Genomic DNA, 19,673 nt, shown 5'->3' on the forward strand with positions numbered 1-19,673 from the left:
AGACAAAAAAAATTTCTTCCATAATTTAAGATTTTATTAAAAAACTTAAAACCTAAATTACCCTCCCTGTTTAAAAATTAAAGTCTTTCCCCTTTTCAGTATTTCATAAAGTATTTTTTTTATATTTATTATGTGATGATATCTTATATAGTTAGTTTGACTTTTTGTAATATTTGTGTTGGACATTGCCAAAAGAATGTTGACTTAATAACGGTTGCCAAGTAGAAATGTCATTAATCCTCTTTTTCCCTGTCTGTCTCTCTAACCCAGCAATTATTAAATTTTACAATTTTTTCATATGGCTTACTTATGGGGCTGAAATGTGATTTTGATGTCACTTATTATTTTTTACCATATGGCTTTAATATTTTCCTTAAATAATAAAATAGATTAGAATATTTATTTTTTGCAGTCATGGTTCGTTTGTATTTGAGAAGAGATGCGGAACGACGAAAAAGACAATTAGCTATGTTTAAATTTTATATGGAGATTTGTCGTGCTGTTAGTTCATTCTTGACCTTATTGTCTGCAGCATCGACTTTATGTACTTATAGGCCAAGAGTAAGATCTTATGCATTAGATTTTGCTACAAATCGAGAGTATGTGAGGCGACTTGTGTATGATAATGATATTTCATGTATTTCACAAATTAGGATGAATAGGGTTACTTTTTTAAAATTATGTGAAATGTTAGAAAGTATTGGAGGGTTGAAGTCAACAAAGAACATGCTTGTAGATGAGCAAGTTGCAATATTCTTACATATTATTGCTCATCATGTTAAGAATCGAGTAATTAGTTTAAATTTTAGAAGGTCGGGTGAGTCAATTAGTCGGCACTTTCATAATGTTTTGGCTGCAGTCTTGAAATTGCAAGAACATTTGTTTAGAAAACCTGAGCCCATTCCAACAAACTCAACAGACAATCGGTGGAGGTGGTTTAAGGTAGATTATTGATCTTATAACTTTTTGTAATTATATATATACAAGACATTAATAAGTTTACTTATTAGTAATTCATTACATCCGATTTGTAGAATTGTTTAGGTGCTCTAGATGGGACATACATCAGAGTTAAGGTGCCAAGTGCAGATAAACCTAGATATCGCACTCGTAAAGGGAATATTGCAACAAATATGTTAGGTGTATGTACACCTGACATGCAATTTGTCTTTGTTCTTCCTGGTTGGGAAGGGTCTGTAGCTGATGGCAGAGTTCTTCGAGATGCACTAAGGAGAAGAAATGGACTTAAAGTGCCTAATGGTAAGCTTTCCTATGATAATGGGAAAGTATTTCAAATTATGTACTATATGATTATTCTACTTAAATAAGGAAATAACTTATTTAGTTTGTTTTATATAGGTTGTTACTATCTAGTTGATGCGGGCTATACAAATTGTGAGGGCTTTCTTGCACCTTATAGGGGTCAACGATACCATTTGAATGAATGGTGTCAAGGCCATGAACCAAGCAGTCCTGAAGAATTTTTTAATATGAAACATGCTGCTGCTCGCAATGTTATAGAGAGATGTTTTGGGTTATTGAAAATGAGATGGGGTATTCTTAGGAGTCCATCATTTTATCCGATTAGGATACATAATAGGATTATTATAGCTTGTTGTTTGCTTCATAATTTTATTAGGAGGGAGATGAGTTTTGACCCTATTGAAATGGATTTAGGGGAATATGTTGAAACCAACATAGCAGTTGATGAGGATTTTATAAGTACTATTGATCCTACTGATGTTTGGGGTAATTTCAGAATGGAATTAGCAAATCAGATGTTCAATGAATGGCAAGCATCTAGGCAAAATGATGATTGACATTTGTTAGGCATATTGATACTGAAGGACTATTGCTGGGTTTCTTTCCTTTGCCAGTTCAAGTTGTACTTTTTTTTTAATTTGTTCTTAACGTGTTATTGTTTTGTCAATTGTTGTTGTTAATTGTGTTGTTTATATTGTACTTTTTATCATGTGAATAAAGTTTGAGTAGTTTGAATATATTATTGAATATATTTATTTTTGACAGCATTTTAATAATATTTTTTATAATTAAATATTTGGTGTATGGTAGAAAACAATGTCCACATCTTCAGCACGAGCTTCTCAAAGTTCAAAGGGAACCAAAAGAAAATGGAATCATCATGAAGATGTTGCACTTGTTACAGCTTTGATTGATTTGCACAATATAGGGAAATATAATGCTGACACTGGGTTTAGAGGGGGTTATTTAATAGAACTTGAAAATATGCTTGCAACAAAATTACCAGATGCAAACTTGAAGGCGAAGCCCCACATAGAGTCTAGAATAAAGACTTTGAAAAAAGAATGGGCTATTATATATGATATGGTGCAAGGGACACATACTAGTGGATTTGGGTGGGATGATCAAAGGAATATGGTTGTTGCTGATGATCCAGTATGGGAAGCTTACATACAGGTACGTTATTTAGTTTGGGTTATTTAATTATTTTCATATTAGTTTCTTACTAATAATATAACTAATAGTCTTTTTTTTTTTTGTTATTAGAGTCATAAGGAGGCTGCCCCTTTTAGAAGAAAAAGTTTTCCCTTCTTCAATGAGCTAAGTATAATTTATGCAAGAGATCGTGCAACAGGGAAAGATGCACAAACTGCAGCAGATATCCTTGAAGAAATGCAGGACTGTAATGATACAATCAATGAGGAAATTGAAGGTGAAAACCTAGCTGGATATAATTTTGAGGATGAGGATTTTTCCAATATTCAACCTCAAACTTCAGCTCCCAGAAGTGACACAACTTCAACAAGGAAGAGGAAAAGGCTAAATGAGACGGGTGATCCCATCACATCTGAATCAATTATTGCTGCTGCAACGATATTGGGTGAAAACATAAAAGAGGCTGGAATTGAGTTTAGCAGAAGTGTTGGGGCAGAGGTGAACATCCAACAAAAAGCTCAAGAGTTGGATGGGATTTTAAGTCAAGTAGAGGGATTGACAGCGATGGAAAGGGTTTTAGCTTCAATTAAACTTCCAGAATCTCCAACTCTTATGTTTGTGTTTTTCAGTATTGATCCTGATCGAAGACTTGAATGGCTGAGGACATTTCTTGCTGACCGTTGAGCTTGGATTAATCTAAAACTTTTTGTAAAGGTAAGTTCCAGAGATTGTAACTTTTGGGCACTTGTGCTTGATGTTTATATTAATTATGAGGTTCATTAACAAGTCAAAATCCTTTTGAATTGACAGTTATGTTAGTAGTTGTATAAGGGTGATATTATTGTAGCGACTTTATTTGTTTTATGCATGTTGTAAGTTAGTGTAATAGGATGAATATTCATCCATTAATTTCAAAGTCAGTGTATTTTTCTGAACTAGACATGATTTGTAGATTATATGTACTAATATTTTAATCTAAAAGGCATTTAGTATTACAATGCTCTTTTAATATTTATACCGTCTCCATGCTAATATGCTTTAGTTAAAATGGTAAATTGTCATTTTCTTGCCAGATATGGAATGCAAATAATAAATTGAAAGACACGGTATTTCTCTATTTGCCATTTATGTTTCCGCAGCACCAAATGTTGGGTTAAAAAAAATGATTTTCTTCTTTTTTTAAAAGGGTTTATGAATTTGCATTTAATCTATCAAAAGACATAATTTACATTTTTTTTTAGAAAAAAATGATTCATAATATATGAAGAATTGGCTTAAAAAAAATCTATACACAAATTTAATTGATTATGATAGATAAAATATAATATAATTAAATTATATTTTTAAATAATTATCTATTTATAAAAATATGTGATTAAATAATAATTATTTTTAGTAATTGGGAAAAAAATATAATTATGATGGGTAATTATCTTTTGGGATAAATGTGTATTTAAATGATAATAGGGATAATTTTATTTTTTTATGAAAATAATTGTTAATATGGTCAAGGGCATTTTTGTCTTTTTATCACCTATTCCTTTCTTATTCCAATCTTATTTCTACCAACCAAACACTGTGATAAGTCATAATAGTAATTCCTGCTCTATTCCATTCATAATACCAAACAAAGTAATAACTATTCTATTCTATTCTCACTTTATTCTATTCCCACAGAATAGCAATTCTATTCTATTCCTGTCTATTCCGCGAACCAAACGTGCTGTAACAGTTTAAGACGCGGAACAGATCAAACTAAGCCTCATTATAGTATGAAAGTGGCTTAGCCCTTGATTTTGTTTCCTTTTTCTGGCACAATTTTTGTTATTTTAATTTTTTGTTTTACATAAAAAGAAAAGTTGTGAAAGAACTTCTATTTGGTATCTATGTACTGGTTTATTGAACTCAAAAAGCAGGGCTAGCATTCAATTCCTGATCAGTCCCAAGATTACTTCATTCACTAATTTGGAAGTTAATTATGTTCAAAATGAGCTCAATATATTGAAGCTTCAGAAGGCCTGATTTCAGTCTCAGTTTCATTTTCTTCGACTTATAAAATCGCCGTTTTACTTCTATTTTGATCTATCAAGCAACTCTCCTTGCTTCAAGCACAGAAGAGAGGTCAGAATTCTTACTCTTAGCTAAGCAACATGGCAAGAATTAAGGCCTCTCTTCTGGTAGCTTTGTTATTCTTTGCATTTCTAGCCTCCTTATCAGGACTAATTACAACCAAACTAGAAGAATGAAGATGACAAACCCCCCAATCCACCTAGTACAAAAAGAAAAAATCCAACAGAAACTGTGTTCAACTGTTCAAGGTACTTATCCTACAAAATTAGTAACAGGTCATTGACATCGCATGCCCAAAGGGCTGCAGGGTACTTGTGAGAATGGGACTGGCATGTCATGAAGAGTTTGTGAAAAGAACTTTACTAGAACATTCTGTACCAGAACCAAGGAAAGCGTGGATTTAGTCTGGGGTGTATGTGTGAAAAGCGGCTAATGCCCTAAGTATCCCTTATTTACTCTTACAGAATAAAGATTCACTTCTGTCCTACTGTATGTATATAAAGCCAAAAGTTGCACAGTCCTCTCATTAATGCAGTTCAAATTACCAAAAAGAAAAGAGTAACATATTGCATTATTTGCAAATTTTTTAGTATATTGATCATTAATTGATACTACACAAGAAGAAGAAGTGTCTCTACAAACTAGCTACAATCTACAAAAAATAGTCTAATATATTTATTTTTCTTTTTTACTCAATCATCCAATTTTAACACACGGTCAGGGCGTTCGGCAGACATTAATTGTTGTAGAGCTTTTTACCGGCCTCCAGCCTTTCAGCTCTGAAGGCGGACTTCTAAAACTTCCAAACCTAAACTGTCTAAGCCTAAGCAGCTTTGGTTAGTGTAAAAGCAAAAGACCTCTGTCTTAAAGGCGAATGATCTGATCTGTTCATGTGGTTTTCTTTCTTCCAAAAAACAAAAATGTTATGCAACTTGCCATGAGCCATATGGGGGAGGGGGAGGGGGAAGGGGCGGGGCATGTCACTTAATGTGGTTGACCAAACAAGAAGAGAAAGAAGAGCCAATAAAGTAGCCGAGGCACAATATTCTGATTCGTTAATTCAAGAAAAGATATTGATCGGCACATCTGTGCCCTCTCAATAATGAGATAGAGCGAGTGACATTCTTTTCCTTTCATAACATGTTTGAGCTAGACCTTTAACTAAACCAGTATACCTAAAAAATCCTGCTCAAGGAGAAAACGGTAAAATCCATACGGTTCAAGAAATATTGAAAACCCATTTGTACTGTAAAGTGCTATATGCTAGTATTAAACAAGAAACGAAGATTACACGGATCCTTCCACTCATAATACACATAATTAATGGAAATTACTTAAAATCTTGCAACAGTCTGCTCTCACAAGTTATACATATATATTTATAGCAGCAAGATTTTCTCCGAACTTATGAAGATATTACATAGTACCATTACACAAAGCACAAACTGTAAATCACTTAGATGATCAAGGGATACCGATGATGGGGATGAAAGGAACATAATAGCTAGATGGTGCAAGGCCCCACTCTGGTGGGAGAGGCAGATTAACTGTCTTAGATGAACCAATCTCGGTTGGAGCTCCGCATTTAGCATCTCTAGAAGCCAAAGGGCATGTAGTAGAGAAGGCTAGTGGGGTGGAGATAGTGTAAGAGTTTAATTCATGGGCCTTGACAACTTTTGACACCAGGTTTCTCTTCCAAGCATAGAGCTGGTCCGGACCACCGAGGAGCTTGGCAAGGCAAGTCTCAGCTCTTGGGGTCTTTGAGGTGTCTGATGGAAGCTCAACCTTGAAAGAACCATTTTCTTGTGTGTTTGCGGTGGCCAGTTTTTTCACTTGAGCACACTTCACTTGAACCTTGATGCCTGAAGCAAAATATGATTAATACAACTAGGAACTGGCAAATTTAATTAGTTACTCTGAGACGAGTTAAAACAGCTCAAAAGCATAGTGGCAAGTTGAACAAAATAATGATGAATATAGGCTAAGAAGTTGAAAACATAGTGACAAATCAGTTACTACAGAACCTGAGAAGTCGTAATCACGAGTGCAATCAAGGCAGGAGATTTTGCCCTCCAGAACATGGCACGCTGAGAGCTCAATCCTAGCAAGAGCCAACAGGAAGAAGAGTGCGGTGATCACTGAACGAAGTGCCATTGTAAGCAAACACCAAGAACTTTTGAGTGTGAATGGGAAGATACCACTATAATGCAGCAGCTTATAAATACTAGGGGGTGGGATTAGCTAGACCATATTTAATGAAGGAACCAAAGCCCGAGTTTGGTTGTTGGTGTTAATTTACTGCAGTAACGAACTAGCACGAGAAGTCCCTTATCTTCCACTGGTATAACAAGTGTACACTTACGGACCTTTTCGATAACACCAAAATTAAGCCTATTGTTATTCTATTAATACACCTATCACAAGAACAGCTGCAGGAACAAAACACAGCACCAAAAGTAATAGTACCAACTACCCAAGTTATTTTTGTGGCAGTTGAATTGTTCATTATGCAGTCAAATTTTCAGATATTGTACCATTTCTCGAGCAACGAAGAGAAATTCTTGGAAGAGTTGGTGCAGGATATATACCCTAATGACCTGATCAAAGAATCTAGTTCTGGTTCTCCATCTACACTAATTAATAATAATATCTTTTTGTATATGCCATTGAATCCTAGACATATAGCCAACGAAATACTTGGTTATGATTTGTCTTTGTCTGAGGTATCATTCCATGTCCACATTCTAACCAACTAGGAACCATTTAAGTACTTGTTCAATCGTACTATTTGTCTTTTTGTTTTCTCTTTCGGTGCATTGAAAGATCCTTGGAGTCTTGGCTGGCCTAACAAAGTGGCGTTTCCCTATCCTAATATATAAATTAAATCCATCCAATCTCAACTGTTTAATTTGGGATTAGTTGCAAACTAAATATTTTCAAGATTAAGCCACTAAACTGTCATCTCGACTCGTTAACTATGAAGGGTAATTATGCTTTTCCCATAGTTTCTTCTGTTTTAATTTTTACTCTCTTTACCTCAATTTGCCATAACTGTAAGACTTCAATATTGCGCTGGGGAAGATTAAGGGATGGGGTGTTGCTAGAAAAATAGTATGAGAAACCACCAGTCAAAAGCTCAAATTGGATATAAATGATCATATTGATGTAGGTAGCTAGGAAACCGTCGGTGACATTTAAATATATCCGTACAATGGTAGGTTGGGTTTTTCTTCTGCACCTTTAAGTGCCAATAAATGAAAAGAGAAAACAAATGTAGTACTAGCAATTAAGTAAAACCCTAACGTAACAGTCTATTTGTTCTTTTTTTTTAGCTAACCAGAAAGGGCGATGAAATTTAATGTCCATTAACCTTGTCTTTTTATTTTTCTGCATGGAGCTTCTTGTTTCCAACATTAAAATCAGAACCAAGATTTAGCATCTCAGATTTGGTTTCTCCTATGACCGCAAAAGAAAAAAAAGTGGTAAAAATAAGAATGAAAAAAACATTATCAATGTCTTTGAAGAAGACACGATTTCAAAGAAGTGACGATTTTGTACTTGTTTACATCTTTCGATAGACATGACATGACATGTCTTTGGTTAGAGGGAAAACATCTTCTCCCCTCCTCGATTAATGAAATTCCTCTTTAACTTTCAAAAAAAAAAAAAGATAGACATGACATGATTACTTTCCATTGCCAAAGTTCGAAATTCTTGCACATTGAATTTTGATGAAGGATCCAATTGGGAATCCTCCTTACCACAAGGTAAGCCCAGATTAAATGTTGTAGGGTAGCTCTGAGAACACTTTCCTGCCATTCCTCAGGTAAAATAAATAATAATAATAATAATAATAATAACAGCATTAGATCAAATATTCAATCATCCCTTCACTTGCCAGGTCTTCAAGATAGAGTTGCAGATTGCCTCCAATGTTATTATTTCACATTAATTGCACTGCAAATTTTCTTGCAGAGTAGTGCAAAAGTCATGTACTGCTGGCTTCAGCGTTTGCTCTTACACTAATTAAGTGCAACCATTTTTCTCTGCAGATTTGACAAAAGGTTGCTCCATTTGGGGTCCCTAATTATGTGTTGAGAATCTAACACCAATCAGAACACTAGTCTACCAAGAACCTCAGCCAGCCACGTAAAATACGCATGTAAAAAAGAGGCACATTGCTTGATGAATAAATGCAAAAGAACCTATTGCTTTCTCACATTAAATCCCTACTACATACCTCTCTCGGCCCTTCAGGTTATATGAGACCTCAGAAGACGTTCATGAGAAGAAACAGCACGGCTCTCCATGCATAAATTCTACTATCATATGTAGGTGAAGTCCCTAACTGCAAAGAAAAAGCTATCATGTGTAGCATTACTGAAGAAACTGGGACGGAATTCAGGTAAAGCTTTTAGATTCCAATCATAAATTGCTATGGTGGTGTCCAATAGAATAGATGGAAGGATAGAAACAATATTGTCAATCAATGGTTAATCTTAAATAGTTTAAAGTTACTTAATGTATTCAATTATTTTTATTTTAGGAAATAAAGTGTGACTTAATTATATAACTTTATATATATATATATATATATGTATTTCATTTTTAATTATTTTTTATATTTCCTTTCTGATTTTTTATTAATGTAAAATTAATTCTTAAAAAATCAACAGAAAATCTTTTTAGTTTTTAATTTTCAGTAGAATACCTAAGGATTTTACAATAAAAATTCAAATTTATAATCTTTTCAGAATTAAAAATTCAATATTTAATTTTACAATTTTTTAATTTTATTTTAATTTATCAAACAACACCTAAAACTTGTTTATATCTAAAATATGTGTCAACTAAAAGATGATTAAATGTTCAATTTGGGGTCAAAATTTTTGAATTTTTATCAATTTAGGATCAAACGTTTCAATTGTAATAATTAAGGGCTAAACATTTTCGATTCCTTGCAATTATGGGCTAACGTGAGAGCTGTCTAACGTGTGTAAGACACACAGATGAAATGAAAATTAATTTGTTGTGTAAAATATGAAAGGGTAATTTTATCATAAAGTCTTTTTTATTAAGTTAAAACAATTCAAATTATGACATGACATATAACAACTTTTTCATCATGACGTGTAACAATTAACTTTTTCAACATGATGTGTAAAAATTATATTTTTCAATATGACATATAACAATTACATTTTTCAACATGAGGGGTAATAACTAAATTATCAACATGACGTATAATAACTATATTTTTTAACATAATGAGTAACAATTAAATTTTCAACATGATATATAACAACTACATTATCAAAATGACATGTAACAATTATTTCCAACATAACGTATAATAATTAAATTTTAAAATATGGTGTGTAACATTACTTTTTCAATATGATGTATAACAATTATATTGTCAAAATGACATAAAACAATTATTTTCAATATAGCGTATACAAATTAAATTTTAAAATGTGATAGGTAACATTACTTTTTCCAACATGACGTTAACAACATTTCTTCCATAAAAAGTAACAATAACATTTCCTAACATGCCATATCATCAGCTCATGCGATTATTTGTCATGTATGATATACGTTTTGTTTACCTATCAACTTAACCCTTAATTGTAAAAAATTGAAATTATTTAATCTATAATTATTATTATTATTATTAAAATATTTGATCCTTAATTAAAAAAGTGCCTAACCGTTTAGCACCGCATTGAGCATAGATAGTAATGGACCTTAAAGAATTAAAAGCTAATAAAAAAGGCAGCTAAAAGTCTTATGAATTTCAAGATTACAAATATGTACAAATTTGAGAAAGGTATAAACTTTTCTTTCCTTAGAAAGACGACGTAGATCACAAGAGAATTTAAGAGAAGCACTATTTTCTTGTTGAACGTCGCCAGATACATACCCAAGAAAAAGTCCTGAAAAGGATGTCTGCTTAATAGTGACAAGCCTCTAAGAGCATTTATTTTCTTAAATTCTTGAAGGAAATAATTTAATTTTTAGCAGCAATGTTGATTCCATTTAAAAAACCCAACTTCCCTAATGTCGTTTTCAAGTGGTTTTAGTCATGCACAGGAAAGTAATATTCTCCTCGCAATCTCATGCACATGAAAGTAATAATCTCATGCCTAACTTATTGTGGCATTGATTGCTCGCATTTGATTTTGGCCTGTCAAAAACATATCAAGATTTTAAATAATTAGTGATATATTTCTTTTCTTTTTTTTTCCAGGGGGGGTGGTGTCTGACACTACCTACCATCAATTTAGATTTCTTTTAATCTTAGAACTTTTTTGATTTTGGTATCTATGGAAACCATTGATCCTTGAAGGTATATATGTTGTTTCAACCTCCGAACTTTCAAGATCTAACAGTTGATTAATTTTGGTTGATAGTCTTCATAAACTATAGATGCAGCTTTTATAGTACCTTAGTTTCTCTAAGAGAAGTTGATGGGTTTTTAATTCAGGTATAAATCCTGGAGAAAATGTAGATGAAAGGTTGGGAAATAAAGTTAAATTTTGTGTATAAAGCCAGCATGCATGTGACGAGAAGAGGTTGAACAGTTTGTCGTGTCTGTCGACTGCAATTATTGCCTTTAAGGCCCACAGAGATCATCCAGCAAGGTATCCTACCCTGAGGACAGCTTGACTTATGACTCCAAGAATCTAAAATGATTTTAATTTCTTGTAGAATATCAACGTTCTTTCGATATCCCTCGAGTAGTTTGTATCCATGGTAGAAATCAACAGTATTGTTCTTGGTCGTCGTTGAATGATCCTCCTCCTCTTATTTTAAAATACAATATTGAATTTAACCAAGGCATTCAAATTTGCTGCTGAAGTTCACCTTTCATATGCAACTTCTTCAAACCTTTTGGTTGATACCATATCTTAAACCTAAATTTAAATAAAATTGTTCAGTTCAATGGGTTCTTTAAATGGGCATTTTTTGGAGAAAGCAACTTTCCAGGAGGGATGAGAAAGGGGGTTACTGAAATTTCATGTGTCAATAGCGTGCAGAAAGGAAAGAAAAGGACAAGTCATTATTAGTTTTAAAATTTCTGTTTCTGATAACATATGTTGGCAATTTGCATTCAAAGTTCAACCGCTGAACCAAATCTACATTATTAAACCTAATTGTTCATCCAAATTGAAACTACGCAATAATGGCTTCCTCCCAACCCAAAAAATGAGCTGCACCTATACACCCAAGAGAGAACCACAAGCACGTAGTGCGATTAAATTATGAGAAAGAAGATTATGACGAAACACTGCATGTCACACCCAGGAATACTTTTTTGTCTACGGTGTTGACAGAGAGAGACAGACATAGATAGTGAGAGAATTATTAATGGAATCGAAAATGGATGGGCAGTCGGCAACTCGAAAGCCAACATTAAAACCGTCAAGGACAGATATCTCGATCCTGCAATGATGGAAAACCAAACTCGGAAACTCCTAGTAACTTGTAGGTTTTATTCTGATGTTGCGGGTTGTTGAATGTTCATAATATTCGTACGACCAAACCAACCAGACTCGTGATTCTACATTATTTACAGCTCGAGTAGCTGCGGTTTCTTTCTGAATTCTCATGGACCTAGTCAATCATAGAGGTCTAAGACAAGACGAAAGAACATATATATATATATATATGATGAACAAACCAGACTCATGACTCTACAACTTTCGTAGCTATGGTTTCTTCACGAATTCTCATTGACACAGTTAAGTTGACTATCCTTGAGACACGACCAGAAAGAATATTTCAAGTAAATGCCACACCGTTAATTCAAATTATAAATGAGCAAAACCTCACACAAGAGTAGCTTCCTCTTGCATTCTAAATGACTAACGTCTTAAAACAAGGAATCCTGAAAATGGTAAAATAATTTCCAATCTTTTAAAGAATTGGTGCCTAAAGCTAAAACAATATATCACGAAATGTACAAAAACAGTTTGACAACACTATTACCTTGTTGAAAGCAAAACAACTATGGTCTTTAATGAGGGAACCCTTCTTTCAAACCCTCAAATCCTTTACATCTGAAAGGAGACACTTATAGCATGTTTGATTCACTGAAAAGAATAAAATAAAAATAGAATAGAGAAAGAATAATTGTTATATAAATTAATTCATGAGAATGGAATAGAATAGAAATTATTATTATTACTTATTTCATTATTTGGTTGATAGAAATAATTTTAAAAATAATTAAAGAACAACGGGTAAATGATATAAATACCCTTTCTTAAAATTTAAAAGTTTTTTAATTAAAAAACAAAAAAATTATGATGAGAAAAAAATACTCTTTATTAAAATTAAAAAATTTATTTTGTTAAAAAATAAAAATATTCTGAACAATAAAATCAAAATAACTTTTACTATAATTAAATAATATTTTCACCAAAATACAAACATATTTTTATTATAATTTAATAATATTTTGTATTAAAAGCTAATTGAACCTTTTATTATAATTAAATAATATTTAATGTTAAAAAATAAAATATATTCTTCATTAAATTTAAATAATACTAAATAATATTCTTTATTACATTTATTATATTCAAATAATAATATTAAATAATTTGCTTTATAATATTTAATATATAAAATAAAATTTAAATATTTTTATTTCTCTTTTTTTTTAAATGAAGCAAAAAATTTTGTTTCTTTTGTGTTTTAAAGAGAGGAGTGAGGAAGATAGAGAAAAAAATAAGTTTAGTATTTTTTTATAAGGTAATTTTTTAAATTGTAAAAAAATATATTTGTCTAATTAACTTTTTTTCTTATTCGTAACAATTTGAAATAACTATTATCAAGGGAGACCTTGGTAATAGCTATTTAGGCTTCTCTTGAAATGGCTATTTTAAAGAATAGTCATGCAATTTTATCTCAATAATGAGAATAGAAAAATAATGACAATTTCATTCCCCCCAACCAAGTATACCCTTAGGTTTTAATTGAAAAGGAAAGAATTTCTTCTCCCACTATAACCCTCCCTTCATCCAAAAAAAGGAAAATAAATTCTCTGAAGGACCTTTTAATTTTTCTTCACTCCAAATGTAAAAGTTTAACATCCAATCCAAATCTACATCACTAAACCTGAGTTGTTAACATCTTAAACCAAATTGAAACCATGCATTGATTGCTACTACTTCCCAACCTAAAAAAAAATGGCAATTGACCGCCAAGTCAATATCTAAAAAGGTCGACGACTAACATCTCGGCCATGAAATAATTGCCCACCAACTCCACAACACCAAGTAACCTCCTCTAGATTTCATCTGATGTGGTTTTAGGATCTGAATGTTGAACACCAAATAAACTCATGGTGCTATATATTTTGACAAGTTGGCTTTTAGAGCTTCAGTAATTTTTTTTGACCCAGTCAAGCTGACAGATCTAAAACACAATGAACGATTTTATGTAGATGCATTCAGAAAGCTGGCCATGCATTAAGTAGCTCATGCAATTTGCTTGCATCCCAAATAACAAATTTCTTCATAAAAAACTAGACTGACTAAAACCCTTGAATGTCAAAGTCCAACCAGGCCAGCAAGATTAGATGTGATTAGGCTTAATGCCTAAATTTAACCACAAATATCAAGTTTCAATAACTCATCAGTGTAAACTTCTGCCAAACCTACGTTCGTTACAGTAAACTTGGATTCTGTTTGATTTGTTGGATTAATGCGTTGATAAGCATGTAAGGAATGAGATTCTGTGACATTTCCAAGCAGCATATGGTACTTCTAAAGTATTGCATTTACAATTGGCCTCGAGCATTTATCAACATATGAAGTCAAACTTAGATCACAATAATCAAATGGTAGATCGATGCATTTCTTTTGGGGCTATTGAAACCACAAATACACCATTTAACCGCAAATCTCAAGTTTCAAGAACCCATCAGTGATTCAAATTCCCTTTAAAATCAACTATAACAAATCTGTAATAGAAAATGATACATATAGGTCTGGACTAACTTATTCTAGATGAAAATGGATATCTAGAATTTTTAGATTTATGTATAAGATCTAACTTTATAGACTAAAGGTCACATAAAAGTCTTAATAACTAGCCAGAATCAAGATGATACCCAATCATACGTTCAAGCAAAATAAAAGTTATCATTACATCTTAAAACAGTAAAATTGAATTAACCACTAGACCGTTGGACTGAGGATTTAATAAGGTAATTTCCTTAGATCCAAAGGACTTGTATAATGTTCAAGAATCCATGAATCTTGTCTTCTGATGAGGACAATGTTTACTCAAACCAAGTTGTAGCTAAGCCCCCAATACCACATATTTTTTCAACAATGTATTAGCTCCTGTGAATGCTAGTTCTTGCAGTCCAACGCAGAGGTTAAAGTAGACAGCATTAATACTGACACAGATGTCAAACTGACCTACATCTGTCAATGTCAATCTCAAGACACTAACTAACACAGCATCTCGTTCACACTTTAGACATTCTAGGCAAGCGATTAAACAAACATGGGATATCACACACAGAAGTACAAAGTTCAAAGTTGATTACCAATACATAGACTGAGCACCTGGATTGTCTTAAAAGAATACAACTTAATGACTTGCACAAATGAAATAGACCATTCACCCCATATCTCCTGCCTACGCACTATCCCATATGATAGAAGCTACCCTTAGTGCAACTAAAAAGTTCTAACCCCTTACCAAAATCATAGTGCCAATCATTCCTGGTGAGAGTACATAATTTAACCAACATTTTCCGCCTTCCTCTTTTACCAAAATTTGTAATATTTCTGATAGCATCTTAATAAAAAGGAATTCCTCTTTAGCGTTGTGTGAGACCATCATAAGACAGAAGCCAAACTCCTATGAACTATTTAGAAAATACCTGAAAACCCAGGAAACAACAGATCTCGTTTCATATTTAGGTTCTCTGATACTTCAGGCCCTGTACTTGGACTCCTCTGGTCCAAAAGGCAATACATTGCAGATATTTACATGTAATCTTATATTTTGCCAAGTACATTATTACTATTACTGTTTAAACCTTTGTGCAACTTATTTAACTTCAACTGGGTCTGAAGTTTGGTATTAGATATCCTTTATGATAGTTATTGCTTATTTTTGTTCATGGTAGAGGACCTGAAAAAGAATCTTGAATTCACAATATATTAAGGATAATTTCTCAAAAGAAATACTGAAGGAAGCATGGGAAAGCACCTTGCTTAGTTACAGGAACTGCAAGTATGAGGATTTGGAAAACTTTGGAAAAGCTTCAAGATCAATTGATTCTATCCTCTAAAAAGCAGAAGTTCCTGTAGATCATCCATTCTTACTCAGCTCACCACCATAGTTAGGACTACAGGACTTCCAATCAGTGCTTAACACATCAAAGAGGTTGCCAAGGGACCTGTATCTATTTCAGCAAAGTTTTTACGGTACATAGCTTGCGATTTGGACAGCAAAATATGATTCTATCCTCGAAAATTCAAAAGCTTCAGTTGATTATCCATCTTACTTCAGTTTTGCTATCAAGTTTAAGACCTGCAGATATTCCATTCAGTGCTATACAGTATGAGTTCTAAGAGACAAATGTATCAGTTTCAGCAAAGTTTTTACAGTATATATGTGGTAAGTTGCACAGCAACTCAAAAGCCTTAGCCACTGGGATTTTGGTTTTGCCTTATTAGATAATTATAAGCTCTGGCTTCCTATTTCTGTTTCAGTTAGTATCAGAATCAAAATAGACGAATATTTCATTATTGAACCCCCAGATAAGCACTCACACAACCAAGCCAACCTACTATCATCACACCAAACAGTACAGACCCCTTCACACAAATATCTTATGAACAATAATACCTCCAACATCTCAAACGAAACAAGAAAAGTTCAAAGCTATCAAGCCACCAAGTAAAGCCAAAACCCAGCATTCTCCAATAAGACTTCAGTACATTCAACTGGTCCCTATATCCCTAACTCCCTAGCACTACCATTGCAACAATCAACTTTACATAATCTGGCCCCAGAAAGTGCTATTATAACTCAAACTAATTGAACAACATGCAATAAATAGCTAAATGTAGAACTCCCCTTAACACCAATAAACTCAATGAAAAACTTCCTTTCTATAATTTAGCAAAGATAACTTGGATTTTAGCAAAGCTCAGATAATTCTCTAATGACTTTACAATATGCATAAAGGAATCTGCTTTCAAGTTTATAAACTCTTACATTATAACCCCTAAATTTCTATGTTTTTCTTTTTCCACATTTTATCCCAAAAAAAACCTAAACCACATAACAAAAAAAATTAAATTACATAAACAAAAAAAATCAAATTTTGATTATATTAATCAAATACTTATACAACTTTCAAAAAAAAAAATCAAATACTTATACTTTTCCATGTCCAACAGTCAATAATCAAAAGCCTAAAATAAAAAGTAAAAAGAAAGAAAAATCAAAACACAAATTCTTTCCTCAATTAATCAATAAATCCAGTTTGTCTCCAAACAGCATTCCTTACCTGCCTAAGATCCCTCCCTTTTAGGGTTCTCCCGACGCCTTCGAGCACCGAACAGGCCAACATAGGGGACTGCGCTAAGCTCCTGGCCACAATCTCATGCGGCGGCAACATTTCCCGTTCTTCCTCCACGTCCAAGTCGTAATCGTTGTCGAATTCTCGGTTTCTCCCCATCGTTTTCGCCAGTATCGGCACGTTAACCGGTGCCGATTGATGAAACCTTCCTAGAGAAGAAGAGTAAGACGAAACGATTGGGATTCGTTCTTGCGGCGGTTTCGGAATCGAAGGGATTAAACGAGAAGATGAGGAGGAGGAGGAGGAGGATACTGATGTGGCAGAGGAGGAAGATGATGCTGACGTGGAAATTGACGCTTTTTGGTAGAAGTGGAAGTGCGGGCGGGAAGGGTCGCGGATGGCGGCAAGGATTCCAAAGTTTTCGGAGTGAGGGAAGGATTTATGGTTACGGGGGCTGGAGGAAGGAGAAATTTGGTGAAGGGAATTTTGGAAGCCGCCAGCGGAGTTGTAACCGTTAGAGTTGTCGGAGAAGTCGCCGGAGAAGAAGATATCGTCTTCATTGAGCTCTTCAGCGGCGGCGGAAGAGGAGGAAGGTTGGTCGAACGGAGGCGCGTGGGAGTAGACGCCGAGGAATCGGTCGGTTGATGGGGATTTGGGGTGGCGGAAGCGTGAAGGTCCATTGATCTCCATTGTTGGCCTGGGTCGGGTCGGGTTGTTCATCGGTGATTGGTGACAGCTGCGTTTAAAGGGGAAAAAGAGAGAATTTTCTTTATTTATTTTCCTTTTTGGGTGTGAAAGGAAAGCAAGAGTGACGTGGAAAAGGACAAATAGTAGGGGATATCAAGGGATAAGGATACGAGAGAAAGTCGGTCGCTTTTTCGGGAGGACGGAACTGCAGTGTGGATTTCGATTTCGATTTGGAAATGCCAAACTTAGATTAGCCTTTTTTTTCTCCTTTCGATCTCATCTTTTTGATTTCTCTAATAAATTTAAGGCTTACGAGGAACCATTAAAACGTCAACACGACAAGATTTAAACAGCTCTTTAAAATATTAAATAAAAATAAAAAAAGTTTCTTTGAAAATAGCATTAAAATTATCTAAATAAAAATTGTAATAATCTTATAATCAAAATCCAAGTGTCTCATCATTATTTATAAAAGAAGTTCAACTACTGGATAATAACTCTATTTCAAACCAAATTAAAAGATGACTGTTTTTAACTAGACACCATAATTAAAATTTGAGGTTTTTAATTTAATTTTTTAAATTAAATGATAACGAGTAATTTTTCTTTATATAGCTGATTATTATTGGATCTCTTTGTATATATGTTAAAAAAAAAAAATTACGTTGTCATATACCAAAGACTGAGCATAACTAGTAGACTCTTTAAGAAGGCTTAAGGATTTAACGTACTCTGGAGAGTAGGGCAATGCTTGGTCGGGTGAAAATGCGAGGGGATGAAAGTCGGGACGGTAGATTTAAAAATTTTGTGTACAATATTAATTTGAAAAGAGTTAAGCAAGTTTAGACTTAGAAAAATCGTGTTTCATATTTTAATCGTATTAATATAATTAAAATATAAAAATTTTATTTTTTAAATATTTTAAATATATTTAATTCGTTTAAGATATATTTAATTAATTGTGTTATCATATATTCATATAATTTATAACCCATTTATTATTTGTTTAATTAATGGTATAAGCATGTTTGACCGACACATTTAAATACTCATATAAATACTTTTTTTCAGTTTGATAATAATGATGGTAGATTTTATTATATTCGATGGATATTATTGTTTTATTATAATTGTTTTTATGATTATTAATTTTAAATTTGAATAACAAAAGTATATTTCTTTATTAATTATATGCATTTTAATTTAATCGTGTTAATCGTTTAAATGGGTTATAGATTGAGTCGTATCATATAAAATTTAATTTGATCCGTTTAATAAACGTATTAGGCTTATTGTGTTCTGTTATAAGTTTAATATACGTATACATGTTTAGAATTCTTTATGTTTAATTAATCATAGTATACTCATGTTTACTTGTTTAATTGTTAATACTTTACATTCACACGATATAGTTAAAGACACATGAACACGAATTGTCATGTTTTGTGGACGGGTGAATAAGTGAAATGAAAATTATTTTGGTTAAAATACCCACTAAGTTTCTATATTCATGCATTTTATTCAATTTAGTCCCTATTATCAAAATCAAAACAATTTAATCTCTTAATTTTAAAAATTGCTCCACTTTAATCATTTTCCTTAACGACATCTAATTTTATCGTTGAAAGTAATAATGTGGCATTGATGTGGCACATTTTGATGATGTGGCAGTGACATGATGATGTGACAGTATCACGTGGTATTAACATGATAATATGGTGATGTTGATGTGGTAGATCAAAAAAAAATTTAAAAAATTTATGCTATGTCATAGGGATTAAATTGAATAAAAATGTATAGTATAGGGACTAAATTAAACAAAATTTAAGTGTTTAGGGACTAAACTAAAAAATATATTTGAAAAATATAAATTTTTAAGTAGATAATGCATATACTTATTAATAAGCCAAATGTTGTTTAAGTGTAAAAAATATAT

At 32.8% G+C, this 19,673-nt stretch overlaps 3 protein-coding genes across 4 annotated transcripts; 1 reads left to right on the forward strand and 2 right to left on the reverse strand.

Moving 5' to 3' along the window:
- Positions 1–1,091: 1,091 nt before the first annotated feature.
- Positions 1,092–3,102, forward strand: LOC108663329 (uncharacterized). The gene is made up of 3 exons (XM_018127038.2): positions 1,092–1,260; positions 2,074–2,439; positions 2,530–3,102. The coding sequence occupies exons 1-3, from the start codon at positions 1,240–1,242 to the stop codon at positions 3,100–3,102; spliced, it is 960 nt and encodes a 319-aa protein (XP_017982527.2). The 5' UTR covers positions 1,092–1,239.
- A 2,626-nt stretch (positions 3,103–5,728) lies between these two features.
- Positions 5,729–6,686, reverse strand: LOC18590285 (uncharacterized). The gene is made up of 2 exons (XM_018126605.2): positions 6,513–6,686; positions 5,729–6,350 (listed from the first exon to the last, which is right to left on the reverse strand). The coding sequence occupies exons 1-2, from the start codon at positions 6,640–6,642 to the stop codon at positions 5,953–5,955; spliced, it is 528 nt and encodes a 175-aa protein (XP_017982094.2). The 5' UTR covers positions 6,643–6,686; the 3' UTR covers positions 5,729–5,952.
- A 9,079-nt stretch (positions 6,687–15,765) lies between these two features.
- On the reverse strand, positions 15,766–17,911 carry LOC18590288 (uncharacterized). 2 transcript variants are annotated; one of them, XM_018126463.2, is made up of 2 exons: positions 17,039–17,911; positions 15,766–16,053 (listed from the first exon to the last, which is right to left on the reverse strand). In XM_018126463.2, exons 1-2 carry the CDS (start codon positions 17,768–17,770, stop codon positions 16,024–16,026), a joined length of 762 nt encoding a protein of 253 aa, XP_017981952.2. In that variant the 5' UTR covers positions 17,771–17,911; the 3' UTR covers positions 15,766–16,023. The 2 variants fall into 2 exon arrangements, with proteins under 2 accessions (XP_017981952.2, XP_088665475.1); XM_088809349.1 differs by lacking the exon at positions 15,766–16,053 and having other exon boundaries at positions 16,828–17,909.
- Between the last annotated feature and the right edge of the window lie 1,762 nt (positions 17,912–19,673).

This window comes from Theobroma cacao, chromosome 9, assembly GCF_053813885.1.
Source record: "Theobroma cacao isolate CCN51 chromosome 9, ASM5381388v1, whole genome shotgun sequence".
Taxonomy (NCBI): domain Eukaryota; kingdom Viridiplantae; phylum Streptophyta; class Magnoliopsida; order Malvales; family Malvaceae; genus Theobroma; species Theobroma cacao.

What these genes read in the sequence shown, in the direction of transcription:
- LOC108663329 (XM_018127038.2), top strand. Translation starts at nt 1,240, where the DNA reads ATGGACTTAAAGTGCCTAATG. An exon ending in TGGACTTAAAGTGCCTAATG is followed by an intron (nt 1,261 to 2,073) that starts GTAAGCTTTCCT and finishes GGTGTATGGTAG; the next exon opens with AAAACAATGTCCACATCTTC. An exon ending in TATGGGAAGCTTACATACAG is followed by an intron (nt 2,440 to 2,529) that starts GTACGTTATTTA and finishes TTTTGTTATTAG; the next exon opens with AGTCATAAGGAGGCTGCCCC.
- LOC18590285 (XM_018126605.2), bottom strand. Translation starts at nt 6,642, where the DNA reads ATGGCACTTCGTTCAGTGATCACCGCACTCTTCTTCCTGTTGGCTCTT. An exon ending in TCGTGATTACGACTTCTCAG is followed by an intron (nt 6,351 to 6,512) that starts GTTCTGTAGTAA and finishes ATTTTGCTTCAG; the next exon opens with GCATCAAGGTTCAAGTGAAG.
- LOC18590288 (XM_088809349.1), bottom strand. Translation starts at nt 17,770, where the DNA reads ATGAACAACCCGACCCGACCCAGGCCAACAATGGAGATCAATGGACCT.